Here is a 16443-nt window from a genome sequence, read left to right as displayed (position 1 = left end):
GAATCTTAACCTCACATCTTACCAAAATGCAGGCTCATTTTCTTAAGTTTCAGAGCTTTTTAAAAACGTTTTAATTAACATAAGCCGAACAAAGAATGGCAAACGAAAATCCCACTTTTGTTAAAGCCGATCATTGTTATTGCTACTGGTTATTTTCTGTTAGGGCAGAAAACAAAAAAATGTAGGACAGATTATAAGAAATATTTCTTATCCTCCAGGAAATGCATTCACATTTTCTGATAAGCTGGAAAAAAAGACAGATTTTGTATTCTAGAATTGTGTACAGTTTAAATTTAAGAGTCCCTGTGGGTAGTAATTGTCATTATTCCTTGAGTCACTTATTATTTGTATTTAGAATTTGTGGGTTTAAGCTTCTCTTTCAATGGTAAAATCAGTGTTAGTAGACAGACACACACACTAAGGTTAACAAAGCTTATTTATTGATCCTTTCTGTCTGGCTACAGTCATTGCCTTTTACAAGGTGGCTATAAGACAGAAGATTTATAACTGCCACATTCTTTCTTAGGATTTTTGTGAACTGCCATTTTCTTGTCATTTTAATATAGATATGGCTAATGTGTTGAACATTAGATACAGAGTATTTTTCTTAGCTACTTGATATTAGATATTGATCAGTGGAATAAAGTTATTGAACAGCTTGGAACACCATGCCCTGAATTCATGAAGAAACTACAGCCAACAGTAAGGACTTATGTTGAAAACAGACCTAAATATGCTGGATATAGCTTTGAGAAACTCTTCCCCGATGTACTTTTCCCAGCTGACTCGGAACACAACAAACTTAAAGGTACTTTTTATAAATATGTGTATTTAGTCCCATTTGGGGTGTGTGTGTTTATGTTCTTAAGGGATATAACCCAGCATTCTCTCTGGGTGGGGGAACAAAGTGAAAGGTTTAAATAATTTTTTTTGTTACTTTATTTTTATTTTTTTGTAATTTTATTTTTTTAATCATGATGTGATTTTATAATAAAATCTGTTCTTTTTAAAACATATATTTTTTGATAAATGATAGTTTCAAGTTTCTAAAATTTATGATAATTTAAAAACCTTTATGAAGTACATGTACATTAACATCACTATTTTTACAGCCAGTCAGGCAAGGGATTTGTTATCCAAAATGCTGGTAATTGATGCATCTAAAAGGATCTCTGTAGATGAAGCTCTCCAGCACCCGTATATCAATGTCTGGTATGATCCTTCTGAAGCAGAAGCTGTAAGTTCTTTTCTTAATGTTTGAAGAATATATTGAATTAAAGTTAGGTTTGGAGGAGACTTTAATTTTAAATAAAAATATACATAAATGATTATGGTGTTTTTCTGTTTTTGCATGGGTAATATCTTAAGTTAATGAGCATATCCAAGCACCCACACACAAAATAAAGGTACATTCCACTATTTCTTGCCTTTTTGCCTCGGTACATGATGCTCTAGAATGTTGAGCACTTTGGAGAAACATTCTAACTAGTTATAAAACAAACTGGTGTGTCCAAAGCATAGCCCAATTCTGTGATGTAAATAAAATGTGACAATTTCAAAAACTGGAAGAAAGAAAAAGAGGGTTAAACATCTTTTTTCCTGTCATGAAAGTGTCATCCAGAACTAGTCTCTCTACATGAGAAGGTTGTTGATGATTGGCCAGTGTTGATCTAATGATGTATTTTTTAAAGTCTCTGTGTGGCTAATAATTGAAATAATTATAAAGAATTTATATACTTTCAGTAAACTGACTCAATTATTGTTGCCTTGTGTTTTTCAGCCACCACCAAAGATACCTGATAAGCAGTTAGATGAAAGGGAACATACAATAGAAGAATGGAAAGGTAACATTGACCAGATTCTTAGAGATGAAGCTGAAAGAGCTTCTGGATCTTTATGTTGATTCATTCATGTTAAGGAGATTAAAACTATTTTCTAGTATTCATAACTGATATTTGGTAAAAAGATTATTAACATTTTTACAGAAGTAGAAAGTAGTCTCCTTCTGTCCCTGACTTAATCTGAATCTCTCAGGTTTCCCACCCCAACACATTGATGCTTTCTGTAATTTTTATGTTCTTCCATAATGTACAGATATACAAACTTGTGTTTAGTGTCTCCCTCTTTTCCTCTCCCACCCTGTGTTAATCACAAATGGCTGTATACTGTGCACACTTGCTTTGTTGGTATAATCATTTATCTTTGAGATTATCCTGTCTTGCCCCACATATCTGGCTCATTTGTTTTAATAGCTGGTTAGTGTTCTTTTGATGGCTGTGTCACGATTTCTGTATCCAACTCCCTCTTGAAGAGCTTTAAGTTGTGTCCAGTCTGTTGTTGTTACAGACAACGCTGCAGTCTTCTTGTGCACATATGATAACATTCCTGTAAGAAAAATCCTACAAGAAGATTTGCTGGGCCAAAGGATATTTTTCAAGTATTTCCAAATTACTCTCCAAAGAAATTATAGCAGTTTCTACTTCTGTCAGCATTGTGTAGGAATGTCTGTTTTACTCCCACCCTCACCAACAGAGTGAGTTAATTTTTAGTCTTGGTGAATCTAATATGGTAGTTCTACTTTGTAAATGTGGGTTAACGTTAGTAATGCACTGACTGTCATCGAAATGTTAAAATACTTCTTTCTTTAAAAGATTCACTGGGTCATTGGGGCTAATTTTTAGATCCTGTTTACTTCCATTTGATTTGTTGTCATTTAGTAACTTGACCACTTTTACTTATGTGACTTTGGGCAAGTCACTTGGTCCCTTCTTTACCTGATCTTAAAAGAAGACAGAAGACATGTTATTAAGAGCTTAAGTACTTAAATAGTTGGAAAGGCTAAAATAAAGGTAGTGGGGAGGTGTAAACCTGAATGAGTGATCCATCTATGAATCTACTTGGGAAGAATGGATTTGATTCTTTTTTCTTAGGAATAACCAAGATTAGTTCTCTGTGAGTCAACTTTTGGGTAACATATCTTTAGACTCTGTAGAGCCCACCAGCGTGATAGATTGAGTAGAACCTAATACATCTGTATATGTAATAAGTTATGCACAAGGATATAATTGTGGACCAAAGTATGTATTAAAATATCTGATATTTTTATATATCATTACATTTACAATAGACATTTATGTATTTCTTGGAATCTTAATAGGCCACCAATTGTAAAACACATAATCATACCACTAAGAGAAAACACTGCCAGTTCCACTGCACCATTGATTATAAGATGCAACTCCATTTCGTAGATATTAAACTGGAAAAAGTGCATCTTAAAATAGTGAAACATAGTACAGTTGACCCTTCCATCAACACAGTCGAAAATTCACATATAGCTTTTGACTCCCCTAAAACAACTGCTAATAACCTGCTGTTTTCTGGAAGCTTTACTAATAACATAGTTGATTAACACATATTTTGTATATTATATTTATTATATATTGTATTCTTACAATAAAGTAAGCTAGAGAAAAAATGTTATTAAGAAAATCATAAGACAAAATACAGTACTGTATGTATATTTGTTGGAAAAAAAATATGTATAAGTGGACCCATGCATTTCAATCCTATGTTGTTCGGGAGTCAGCTGTATTTTTATTTGTGTGTAAAAGATGTATCTGTGATTTTTGCTTACTCTAAACATGTTTACCTTTATTCTGTATCTTTTTCTCCTAGTCCAAGTGCAACTCACTTACCCACAAACTGCATTTTTTTAAGATCTGCATAAGAGTTTTAGCATTATAACAGAAAGAAAAATCCATTGCCAGAACCATTAACTTATAGGTTGCTTTGCCTAGTTAGTACTCCTACTTAGTTTTGGTTCCTATGCCCTAAGATCATTTCACAAACGGGTGTTATTTTCTCTTTTTTTAAAAAATCCTCCTATTTGAAATACTTATCATTCCTTTCTGTTTCTTTCAAGAAAAGCATCTTTCATTCTTTCCTCTATCCAGACTTCTAGTTTTCTCCTTCCAAGACCAAAAAGATTATCACAGCAAACTTAGGTGTCTTTAGCTTCTTTTCATTCCGACATATCTACTTATTTTACCTTATAATCAGAGATTCTTTATCAGTTTAAGGAATTACATGCCTTGAAATTCTGTAACATTTTCTACTTGTACATTTTTCTTAGAAGAGGGTTCATGCACTTCTCAGGATTCCATGACCCAAAGAAGATGAATATGGTGATGTAACATCACTAGAAGGTTCTGAAGTAGACATTCAGACTCACAAGGTGCATCACACTTGACATAGAAGAACACAGGGCAGGAGGCACATACAGTCTCAGGGCAGCGTCTGCTGTCTCTTCAGTTGGAGCAGTGCTCACAACAGTCCACCCACTGTACAGAAGTGTAGTAAAAAAATGAGATTTCCATGGAGAAATCTTGATTGTGATAGTGTGTCGTGCTTCAAATCATAAGGATTTGAAGGGTAGCTACCTGCTTTTTAAAAAAATAAAAATGTATTTATATTCCATTCTGATTAAAAGAAGCTTCTATACATGCTTGCATTTAAATCTTTTAACAGATACCTGGATAAGCACCTAATGTGCTGTGCCACAGCTCAGGAAATAGATGCGAATAAGACAAATGTGATTCAAGCCCTCACTGAGACAGAATTTGAGCATTTGTGGTATGCTGTGTAGAATGATACAGTGTAGTACAAAATGCTGGTGGAGTAAAAAAGATAAGGCTTTTAACCCCAGTGCTGTCGTTAATCCAACGTAAGAAACACTGGTTATAGCAGAGATTTTGTTTCTTTTAGTATAGTTCCTGGTTCAGGATCAGGAAATTGTTACTAACACCTTTGAATCTTAGACTGATACTTAAGGGACTCTACCATTGAAAGGACACGATTAGAAATAGTTCACACGTGTAAAAATCTTTTACTTAAAACATAGGTATCTGTGAGATTGGCTCTCAGACTTTGAAAAGTTTGTTTTTGTTCCCTTCTTTTTCAGAGTTGATATACAAAGAAGTTATGGACTTGGAGGAGAGAACTAAGAATGGAGTTATACGGGGGCAGCCCTCTCCTTTAGGTTGGTTACAATATAAGCTTGGTTGAGGTTACAGTTTACTTCTTCTGTTGTAGTCTACAGTTGCATGAATCCTGCAGTTTTCCCCATATTTACCACTGTTCTTGTTCAAAGTTAAGAAGTATAGGGAATACAAGTAGGATAGTTAAATTTGAAAGCACTGGTACACTGCCGTACAAGTACAATCATACTAATACATCGGTAACTGACTCCATAAAATGTTCATCTTTTTCTATAATACTGACATTCCATTGAAGAAGAGAAATTTAAAACCTTTTTCTGTTGGCATTGTTCTCTTTAAAGAAGAATTTTTTTTCACAATTCAGTATACTAATCAGGATTTTAACAGTCTTTGGATGAACTAAGGCTTCACTGAAAAATTTGGTACATGTGATACTAAGTTACCATCTTTCTCATTTTGGTATATTTGATTTACCAACTAAACTAAAGGCAGTAACATTAAAACTGCCATTAGAAATTGTTAAACTAAGGCAGTAACATTAAAACTGCCATTAGAAATTGTTCCATATCTAAGAAGAAAACTGGTTTATAGGAGTTAAACATTTTCTTTTATCATAAGCTATCTTACATTTAATTTTAGCACTTATAAGAGCATGAAGCATTGGGGGAAAAGTTAAATGGCAGATAACTTGTATATATTAAGTACATACTACTTGACAGGCACTGGTGGTTTTGTAATTTATTTCTTTCAAACCTTACCTAAGACCTCGTGGAAGGGATTATTATGCACATTTTACAGATGAGGAAACTAAAGTTCAGAAAAAGTAAATGAACATAAAATTACAAATGTGTAGAAAAGCTACTACTTGAAGCCATGTTTACCAGTAACTTCAGATGGCATGGTTTTTCAGCATCCCAAGTGGCCTTTGGCTGGCAGCAGAGACTTTTGGCTACAGACGTTAGGGCAGCTTTAGGAAAGAGATGAAATTTGAATTGAACCTCGAAGGCCAAGTAGTGTTCTACAGATCTTGAATTTGAGCAAAACAATGCCATTTTAATCATCCCTCTAAAATGCTTCTACATATTAAGAAAAAAAAAAGGAATATCCTATGGGTAAGATTTTAAACTATAGTTTCAAATACCCATTTTGTTGTACTATAAACATATCTTTGTTTAAATAATTTCTCTGGCTTTCTCTAACATTTTTGGTTATATTTGTGAGTTTTAAAATTTTTTTATTCTTTAAAACCTTGATCAGGAGTGCAGTTTTTCAAGTTATAATATAGATTCAGTTGAAAATGTAAATTGATTTCGACAGCTTTCATCTACAATTTAGTTGTAACAAAACTATATTATAGATGCTTTCATAGCAGAGGTAATTGGCTGTGTATTGAAGTAGAGTAGTAGCATAAGTAAGCTGTTCATGTTGGAGATTCAAGTGGGATTTGAAAAGTCCGTTATTTGGGAGACTTTTATACTTCAGAATGCTATCCTAATGAGTGGTACATCCTAAGTGTCGAATGTTTGAGTAAATTTCATGAGATAGAACAGTTGTAGCTGTTCTTAATTTATTTAAAGAAATTGGATCTTAAAGAACACTTGACTGTGGTTATAAAATAAGTCAGTGGAAAGGACAGGACTGCAGGTTTCTAGACATTTTCTGGATTCTCAGTTATAGCTTGCAGAGAAAAGTGTTAGTGAATCAACCTGTTATAAAAATATTTAGTTCTTGATTATATGCAAAAACAGAAGAAAATCTTTGACAAATTAGAATATCAGATAATCACAATACCATTTCAACTTGATTTTTTATTTTTTTATTTTTATTTTTTTTAAAGATTTATTTATTTATTCGACAGGATAGAGAGCCAGCGAGAGAGGGAACACAAGCAGGGGGAGTGGGAGAGGAAGAAGCAGGCTCATAGCGGAGGAGCCTGATGTGGGGCTCGATCCCATAACGCCGGGATCACGCCCTGAGCCGAAGGCAGACGCTTAACCGCTGTGCCACCCAGGCGCCCCTCAACTTGATTTTTTAAAAAGGAGGGGTGCCTGGGTGGCTCAGTCATTAAGTGTCTGCCTTTGGCTCAGGTCAGGATCCCAGGGTCCTGGGATCGAGCCCTGTATTGAAGCCTGCTTCTCCCTCTCCTACTCCCCTTGCTTGTGTTCCCTCTCGCTGTCTCTCGCTGTCTCTCTCTGTCAAATAAATAAACACAATTTAAAAAAAAATAAAAATGAAATATATTATTTTTCCCACTTTCCTATCTTTATTTTGGTTTGGCTAATATTAACAGTGAGTTTGCATGCCTTTGAGGGTGTAGAGACTCATTTGAGAGGGAAATGACCCACCCCCCTGAAACTAACAATTTTCCCTATTATTGCCATTCAAATATTTGAGAATTTACTATATTGCTTTAAAGTTTGGGAAAAAACAAGTACTATTCTTTTCATAGGCATTTGATTTTCAGATTAAGAAGTTAACTGTTTTAATTCATTTAAAAGTTAGTTTTTGGGCCGCCTAGCTGGCTCAGTCCAGTAGAGCCTGCGACTTTTGATCTCAGGGTTGTGTAAGTTTAAGCCCCACTTTGGGTATAGAGATTACTTTAAAAATACTCTAAAAAATAAAATAAATAAAAGTTAATTTTTATCAGATAAAGAAGTTTGGATAAAATAAAATTTGGATTAAAAAATAGAGGCATGAAAATGTATATTTGGTGGAACCCTTTTACGATTTGAATATTTCGGTACCAGTCTTTGAAGCTAGCCGTGCTGTTGTGTACTCTTCAGTCAGAATAGGCACATTCTCTAGTGTCCTGTGGATGGAATTTGAAGTAGAGGGTCAGGCCTGAAGTGTACTCAGTCTGCTTTTTAAATTCATTTTATCTTGTGTCACCTGCTCTGTACATAATGGTTCCATTCTTTTCTGTCTCCCAGCCCCCTTCCCAGCATCCTAAAGATTTGCCTATTCCTGTGCCCCTGGCCATTTCCTTGTTGCATTTGAAGACAAGCTCTCAGAGGACCTTTTGTATTCTAAAGTATTTTATTGTTCATTAGACAGAATAGTAGGATAATTTCAAACACTGAGGTGCTGGGTTCTAGAGCACTGGTTTTCAACAGGCTTTGTTTTTAGCATCCTTGAGTACCTAAAACTCAACCCTAGAAATTCTTACTGCTCAATTTGAAACCATTGCTTTTATTCCATAAGTGTATTCTTTATAAGAACTGTTGTATAACTTGCATTATTAAATAAGCTCATTTGGAATGACCCTTATTTAGTGATCACATAGTTGAGAAGTACTTACCAAAAAAAAAAAAAGTACTTACCTAGAACATGAGTCACCTTTAACATATTTCCCACCCCTCAGTGAGATTTCTTAACCCAACCCCCTTGAAAGGATTTTTCTCTATTGGTTATATATTCCTGTTACTTTTTTTTTTAAATCCAGGAAATGCTTGTTAGCTATACTTTCAGTAAAGGAAACAGTCTTCCCCTACTTTATGTGTTTAATAAGTCCATATTTGCTTTTATCAGGTATTTTATTAGAGTAAAAATAGGAAGACTTGAGTCTACCTAACTAGGGCACTTTAGTGACCCTGGCAAATCATGTAACCTCATGCAAACGGGGACAGTTGAACTAAGAGCCTTTTCTTTTAAAATAATTTTAGCCTTTGTTTGGCTTTTGTTTTAAAACAAGATGACCAGGGGGCACCTGGGTGGCTCAGTAGCGATAAGTGTCTTGACTTTGACTTCTCAGATTTTGACATCAGGGTCCTGGGATGGAGCCCCAAGTTGGGCTTCCCACTCAGCAGGGAGTCTGTTTGTCTCTCTCCTTCTGCCCCTCCTCCCACTTATGCTGTCTTTTATCTCTCTCTCGAATAAATGAATAAAATCTAAAAAAAAAAAAAAAAGTACCAGAATACTGTTTGGAGTTTACAGTGAAAAGATAACATAAGTCATTTTTATTAGGGCAGTAGTTTTTAACTTTTTGGGTCATATGTCTCTTCGAGATCCTCCAACAAAATGCAGTATAGACAGTTTTGCACGTACTATCAGTATTATTCATCTGTTATTCATCATGTACAATCTAATGAGCCTTTTCAAAAACAAAAGAAAAAAATTATTGACCACTAGAGGTAGCCAGTACAGTATAGGTAGCTCAGTGTGCAACTCTGTCTGCAACTGATTTGCTGTTTTGTTTCTCATAGCACAGGTGCAGCAGTGATCAATGGCTCTCAGCATCCATCGTCGTCATCGTCCGTCAATGATGTGTCTTCAATGTCAACAGATCCAACTTTGGCCTCAGATACAGACAGCAGTCTAGAAGCATCAGCTGGACCTCTGGGCTGCTGTAGATGACTACTTGGGCCTTTGGGGGGTGGGGGGTTGGGGAGTCATTTAGTCATTGATAGAACTACTTTGAAAACAATTCAGTGGTCTTATTTTTGAGTGATTTTTCAAAAATGTAGAATTCATTTTGTAGTAAAGTAGTTTATTTTTTTTTAATTTCAAGTGATGTAATTTAAAACTTAAGTTGTGTTTTAAAACAGCAACAAAACTGTATTGTATTTTTGCTGTAATTAACTGTATAATGTAAACCTAATTATTTTATCATGGTTTAAAATTTTTGCATATTTGCTTTATCTTATGCTGCTGATTTTTTTTTTACTGAATTTGTAAAATTTTGTTTATCAAAGCAACTATTATGTGGTGACTTGCCTATATCATGAATTATTTAAGATTTTTATAGTTTTTTTTATTAGAATTTTATTTCAGATGTTTTGTTCATGATGCTGTCCTTCAGGGTTATGTGCTTATCAATGAAGTAACCCCAGAGGAGTGAGGGAAAATAACCTGTAGCCAGTTGTATTCAGGAATAACTACTGTAAATGATGAACGTGTTAAAAACCTCCAATATTTGCTATTTGCCAATTCTAATTTAATTACAACAATTGGTTAGGTATCCTACATTGTTTTTTGGCAAAAGCCCCATCATCTAAATGGGAGAATAACTCAGAGCGTGTCTTTGAAGATGCTGGGCGTCTACTACCACCCTCCTATTCTCCCACCCCACACAACAAAAGTAAGGTAAAAAGAATATGGTATTTTCTGCAAATCTGTGGCATGCTCAAAGCTTATGATCACATAAAGGCAAGAGGATACTTCATGAATAATACATTTCAATGCAAATAAACAGATGGTTCACTTCTACTAGCTATGAGCCTGTTTTTGTATACACTGAGTTAATCTACTCAGGCTGTAGGTCCCAGCAGTGGTCTAGAGTCTGGTCTTTCCCTTTCCTGCAGCCTCAGGCCTTGGACCTTGGACCTTTCTGGTTTCCTTCACAGTGTCAGCACCAATTCTCAAGGTGTTTCTGGCCATTTGATTCTACCTGTAGCATAATCTTATTTATACTAGCTGTTGGGAGGTTCCAAAGCCTACTTCAATTTCTGTAGGTGATGTATCAAATGAGCAATACACCGTTCATCTGAAAATAGTAGCACACAGCCATATATAGGATATCATTTTCTAAGGACTGTTCTTCACATTGAGCAGAGCAGGCATAAGTGGTGGTTATTTAGTCTGAGTCTTTGTTTTTTTATACCTGATTTTCAATAAAACATGCAATGTGGATGTTGAGTAGTGTAAGATTGGTGCTGCTCCTGACAACTGTATGGTAACTGTTTACATTTTATACCTGCAGACTTCTTTCTCCACACCTGAATTTTTCTTAAGTAAATGTCATTGAAGTCTCATTATCTCTGAAATACATTCTCTGTATTGCCCCCAGGCACCTTTTGTTAGTTTTGGAACAAGAGGGATTTCATGTAATGAACTGGGAAATGCGTACTTAAGCACGCCAAGGTTCTAGGCAGAAAGCCCGTGGGAATTCACGACCAACAGGAGCGAGACCTGGTGCATCTCAAAATGCAGTGTCTGAAAGTTCGCTTGGCATGTTATTAGTATATTTAGTGTACAATTCCTTTTGAGTTAGGCATTTTAGGTTATTGTTAACGTGCAATATTTAGGATTAAAACACATTAGCCTTTTTGTATGCTTTGAAATAGCAAGTTTGTTTCTGATGGGTTTCAGGTCGTGATTTCTAGCCTCTTGAAATTGTTAGCCTTTTAACAGTCCCTTTTCTACTCATACAACATGGTGCATTAATTTTATTAGGCAAATTCGAGTTTTGAGACTAACACCTCTTGAATTATAGAAACAGAATTGGATTTACGATTTTAGCAGAAATTTGAGCATGAGTGTGTTTTCTTAGTTTATATTTGGCAGTTAATCAGCCTTATTTTCCCTAGGATAGATTATTTCACTGTTGCACTTTAACAACTGACATGCTTTCAGAAGTTCCCCATATTTTATGTTGGATTGCTAGTAAGCCATCTCTATTGATAGAGATCTTGATTAAGCAAGGAAAACCAGGTGTTCTTACTATATCATTTGTTGTAAATGCCAGCTCCTCCTTGCCAACCAGCATGTTTCAGTTGCTTCAGAGAAAAGGAATTCTCATTAGTTAATGTAGACTAAAATACTTAACAAATTCTATCCTGAAAACAAAGTCTGTTAAATGTTGCGTGCCCTAGGTTTTTAAAATGCAGTATCAAAATACAACTTTCTCTTGTGTCTTAAATCTATTAAGCTAAAGATGTACTGGTTCTTTTCATTTACAAGCTTTTTGAACCTTTAAAACATCTTCAACATTTGTGTGTGGGTTTTTTTAAGAGAAATTACAAATAAGATTTCTGTCAAGCAGTACTTATGTAAAGCCACCTTGCTTCTCTTATAACTGTGGTTTTTCAACTTTGTATATTTAATATACCCATCATCTTACTGTCAGAAAATTATTTTGACTAAGATTTGTTATTCAACTTTATATTATTTTATTCAGCTTTATAGGAAAGAGACACTAATTCTTTCTACATAGTTCTTCCTGGTTACTACTCTGTTAATCTCTAGTGTATACTGACCATTTGTAAAATGATTGTGGTGTTGGGATTGCTTAATTATAATATACATAAATAGAGTATCCCAACTCTTCCATACTGTTTGCTGAACAGTGCTTATTTTGTTACACACCCTTGGCTGCTGATCGTTCCTGGTGTGTGCTCTTCCAGGTTGGTTCAAGCAAGGCACAGTGCTTCGCACCAGACTTCCTAAGAAATGCCAGCCTCTCAAAGGAGGAGGCTACCACACAGCCCCCTTCATAGTACAGAGAAGCTTGATGGTATGCAAAGCAGCAGACTTTCCCGTAAGCCCTTTCGTTATTCTCTTCCATGTTAATCCTGCTGTTTTGTCTAAAAAGATGAAGGTGAAGAGGACATCAGTGTCTGATAGTGAGATCAGAAGCGGGCAAGTGAAACTGTTTTGGGGTTACAGATAAGACGTGGTTTACACTATCGGCCAGTATGTGCTATACATGTGAAGACATAACTACTCAGTGTTGCCTAGGCACAAGCCTGCATAACATTTTGAGGTAAAGGCATAGTCTATTTTCAGAAATACTGTTGTAGTTTGTTTGTGAGTGTTGTTCATTAGTCACACATTAGCTGTAGAGTGAATGCATGAAGCCCCATGACCCCAGTAAACTTCTCTTACCAGTAGAAAAACCAAACACCACTGTTCTGTCATTAGCAGCCCTCTTCAATGTTGCCTCCGTATCCTTCACATGTTAATGTACATTGTGTTTCTATGATCTCTCTTAGGTTTTTCCTGAATCAGAGGAAACTAATTTTTCCTTAATAGCAAGAAAGATGAAGAGGTAAAGGGCATTGAAGCAGAAATGTATAGTTTGGGGTACGATTAGAAAACTCACAAGGAAAACAAAAGTCCTAATTTCAAACTAACTGCTCTTAGTTAAGTGCTCTTAAGGAGAGTCTCATAAGAGTAACAATTTCTGGCCATTTCTAGTTTAGATTCTCTTCGTTCCTGAAACTTCTGAGAAATATGACCTGTGGATTAGTTTTGCACAATGTTCTATTCTCACAATAATTTACAAATTAAACTAGGTTTTTATTGAACTACCTCACACTGATTTTCTATGCTTTCCCAAGTAAGCTATTGCCCTTATTGTAAGCTCTTTACTGAGTGTGAATTATAAATGTGTGTTAAATACTTTATAGCCAATGTTGACACAATACCAATAAGTGTGTAAAATACATACCTTGCATCAGTAAGAGAGACTCACGTGGAAAATCTTTCACTGTATATCTTGGAAAATTGTGTTAGATGTGTTCGTTGGACATTATTACTGTCTGTTTTTATAAGTAGAAACCTGCTCGTGATACCAGTCCATTCTTTACATTTTACAAAAGGAATAAATCTTAGTAAATTTTACGAAGAAATAAATTACTTTTGTAGGCCCGATATTTGGTATATTTTTGAGAAGCTCTTAATCTTTTAGCTGAATGATGAAGTTAAACTGAACTAGCTGTCTACCTGGACTGTGACATCTATTTTCTCATTACAGTTTATCCTGTTCAATGGGTTGTAAAACCTGGAAACCTGCATATGATAATTGACATTTGCTTTTCTCCCTCTATGATGCCATTCCTTCTTCATTTCTGTTCCTTCCCTTGTGTTCCATTCCCTCTCCTCTCCTCTAGACAAAACAAAATGGGGCACTTTGTAGGGAATGCTGAGATAATTATTGTGGTTTTTAATCATTCATGCCCTAGTCATTAAACATGCACCACTGGAATGTAAGCATTGTTACCTAGTATGTTCATTGGTTATAATATTTTAAATAAAAAAGAAAAAAGTGGTATGAAAAATATGAAATTAAGAGTTTTTTCATTGAAAACAAAATGTAGTTTGTGGTAAAAAGTTTTTTCTGGGCAATTTTAAGATTTCCTGTGGATTGGGATTAAAGGGGTAGTAATACTAGGGCAGGTTTTTTAGATTTGGATTTATACAGATTGTGAAGAGCCTCAAATGTCACCCTGGTTTTCTGGTTTGTCTAGTCTTGATTTTCTTATGTTGAAAATCTCTGGAGAAACTTGATCTAAAAGGAATTTTCTTCAGTGCCCTTAACCTAGTTCTTGGTAACCATTTGAGAGAGCAGCCATCATGGCCACTTGGTAAAAATAAGCTTAATTTACAGAGGATCTATTCCAAAAGAAACGGGATTTCAGCTTTGAGCGCGTTTTCACCTTTGCCATGCATCTATTTCTCTTTGCCTGTGCTGGCCAGGCTGCTCTGAGTATCGGGGTCACTCACTATATACGTGCAGGATGTCTCTGTATGGTAGCGCTCCTCATCTTGTTCAGCTCTCGCTCCAGAAAACCATCTTACCTATGCTGTCCCCACCCTCACCTGCACTCAAACTCCCCTGCTCTGAGGAAAGGACAGGAGGTAGGTCTTTACCCGATCACTGCTGCTCCATCAGCCCATGTGGTTGCCAGCCTGGTGCATGCACTCTTGCCTCACAGTCCTTGGAGAGGCCTCCAAGGAGCAGACTGGGTGGCAAAAGCAGACATCAAAGTGTTGCGTCCGTATCCACCCAGTTGTTATACTCCAGTGACGCTAAATAAGATGGGAGTAGTTTGTTAGTCTAGGTACCCCATTTATTTTAGTATTGAACCTTCAAAGTCCATTGACTTCATGTAAATAGAAATTCGTACTGATGGTGTGGTTTAAAATTTTTAGCTTTACAGCTAACACACCAATATGTCTTTGTAAAATACTTCAAATATGCTTTGTTAATGTTAGACTTCTAACATTTAATTCCCTCAATTGATGAATGCATATATGTCTAAGATCCTGTGTTGGAAGCTGGGTAAGGAGAGAGACAAAAATGGATGACAGTCTGGTCAGCCTGGTTGAAATAGTGTTGTGCAGAGGAGCAAGAACCATGCTGAAGGAACAACAGAGGGAGGCACTGATCAGAGGAAAAGAGGGTTTTGTAGAGGAGGCATTTTCGAGCCTTCGTATAAGGAAGGTGGTATTCCCAAGTTAAGGGGAAAGCAAGGAGGTTTAAAAGTGTGTGCCTGGCAAAGAATGTGGAATGGCCTGGCATGAATGTGAGTATATGAAGAGAATAGAATGAGAGAGGAGTCTGAGAAGTTGGGGATCAGAATTGAAACATTTGGAGAAATTGTTTTCATTTTAAAGAAAGTAGGAACTTGTAGTTTGTGAGAAAGAGTAATATGACCAGACTCTCGTTTTAGGAGGGACACGGATCGTGGGAGCAAGCTGGTTAGACTGGAGGTGTGGTGACAGGTGACCGGGAAGCCAAAGCTACTCAGCTGAGGGAGCTGAGGTCCTTTTTGCACAATGAGAATGGAAGAGAGAGGACTCAGGTGGGCATCAGCTACGTAAAATGGCCAAGATTAGCATTTGAGGCTGAGCCCTAAGGATTCGGCAGCACACAAGATGACGTGCGGGGAAAGTACCATCCAGTGATGTGTTTTCCAGTTTGCACCTCATGGTTTGAAGAGACGGTGATGAAACACACGCCAGGTATAGCATCAGCTTGCCACTTGCGTTTCAGAGTAGGAAGAGAGGAGTAATTTCTCCTTATTGCCTGTACACCTTTCCAGTCTCTTCCATTGTGAGTTTTGTGAGCTTGTACGGGTCATAAACCATTCACGTTAGTGTCATTTTGTGGAATGAATGAAAAAGGGGATTCCTGTGGGGTGTCTGTAAGACTTAGGGTTACCTGGATAGGTGGGGGCATAGTTCTGATTGCTAAGGATTGAGTGAGTGGTGAAGCAGCAGTAAAGAGGACTTTTGAAAGGTTGGCAGGAAATAGAAAAAATCATGACATGTCACGAGAAGAAGAGACTGAAGGGTCAGAAGAGATTAAAAAGGAGGAACTAAAAGCACATATGTCTTGATGAGACAAGGCCCCAGAGAGCGGGGGACCTACTGAGCCCTGTGAGTCCGGATTCGCCTGAGCTCACGGGGGAGGGTTTGGGCAATCTTGGACAAGTCTCAATCTTGCTGAGCCTGGTGCCGTGTCCTTCTGTCAGGTGAGGTTGGGAGATGGTCTCACAGGGCTGCTATAATGATGACGCCGTGTACTTTCATACAAATAATCAGTGTAAGCAAATGCAATTGCTGACTTTAACCTGGGAAAGAATAGAAATGGTTTAATGTAGAGAAATGTCGAAGAGCAAAAGGAGGTATTTTGTACGGTCTCTCCCCTGAGAACTCTTGTATGCTCTGACCTTCGAGTCATTTTTTTCCATTGCAAGTAGTCCCCGTCTTTGTGTGGTTGGTAAGAATGATTCCTCATTTGAGAGAAATGCCTCAAAATCAATACTGATTTTTTTTTTTTTTTTTGGAATTGGAACAGTTGAGCATTTTGCTTTGGTTCTGTTTCATGTCACGTTCCTGCCGTTCACGCCATTCCAGCTGACCCTCCTCCATGGCGTGTACTTTACATCTCTGTGCACACGCACTGGTTTACTTACTCCCGCCTTTGCCTATTTTAAAT

General features: G+C 36.5%; 1 protein-coding gene across 3 annotated transcripts in view; it reads left to right on the top strand.

Moving 5' to 3' along the window:
- The window catches only part of MAPK8 (mitogen-activated protein kinase 8), a 102453-nt gene extending 91825 nt beyond the window's left edge, over positions 1 to 10628 (top strand). For 2 of the 3 annotated variants that reach the window (XM_045809899.2, XM_045809900.2), the window contains exons 8-12: positions 626 to 808; positions 1113 to 1237; positions 1781 to 1844; positions 4964 to 5041; positions 9208 to 10628. In XM_045809899.2, the coding sequence (XP_045665855.1) occupies positions 626 to 808; positions 1113 to 1237; positions 1781 to 1844; positions 4964 to 5041; positions 9208 to 9353 (596 nt within the window). In that variant the 3' untranslated portion in view covers positions 9354 to 10628. Of the gene's footprint in view, positions 1 to 625; positions 809 to 1112; positions 1238 to 1780; positions 1845 to 4963; positions 5042 to 9202 lie in introns of all 3 variants that reach the window. The other variant, XM_045809902.2, reaches the window with a different exon arrangement.
- Positions 10629 to 16443: the final 5815 nt, after the last annotated feature.

Source organism: Ursus americanus, chromosome 6 (assembly GCF_024610735.1).
Source record: "Ursus americanus isolate L20-20 chromosome 6, mUrsAme1.1.p, whole genome shotgun sequence".
In the NCBI taxonomy this organism is placed as follows: domain Eukaryota; kingdom Metazoa; phylum Chordata; class Mammalia; order Carnivora; family Ursidae; genus Ursus; species Ursus americanus.
Note: the sequence above shows the minus strand (reverse complement) of the source record. Positions and strands in the feature narration are given on the sequence as shown.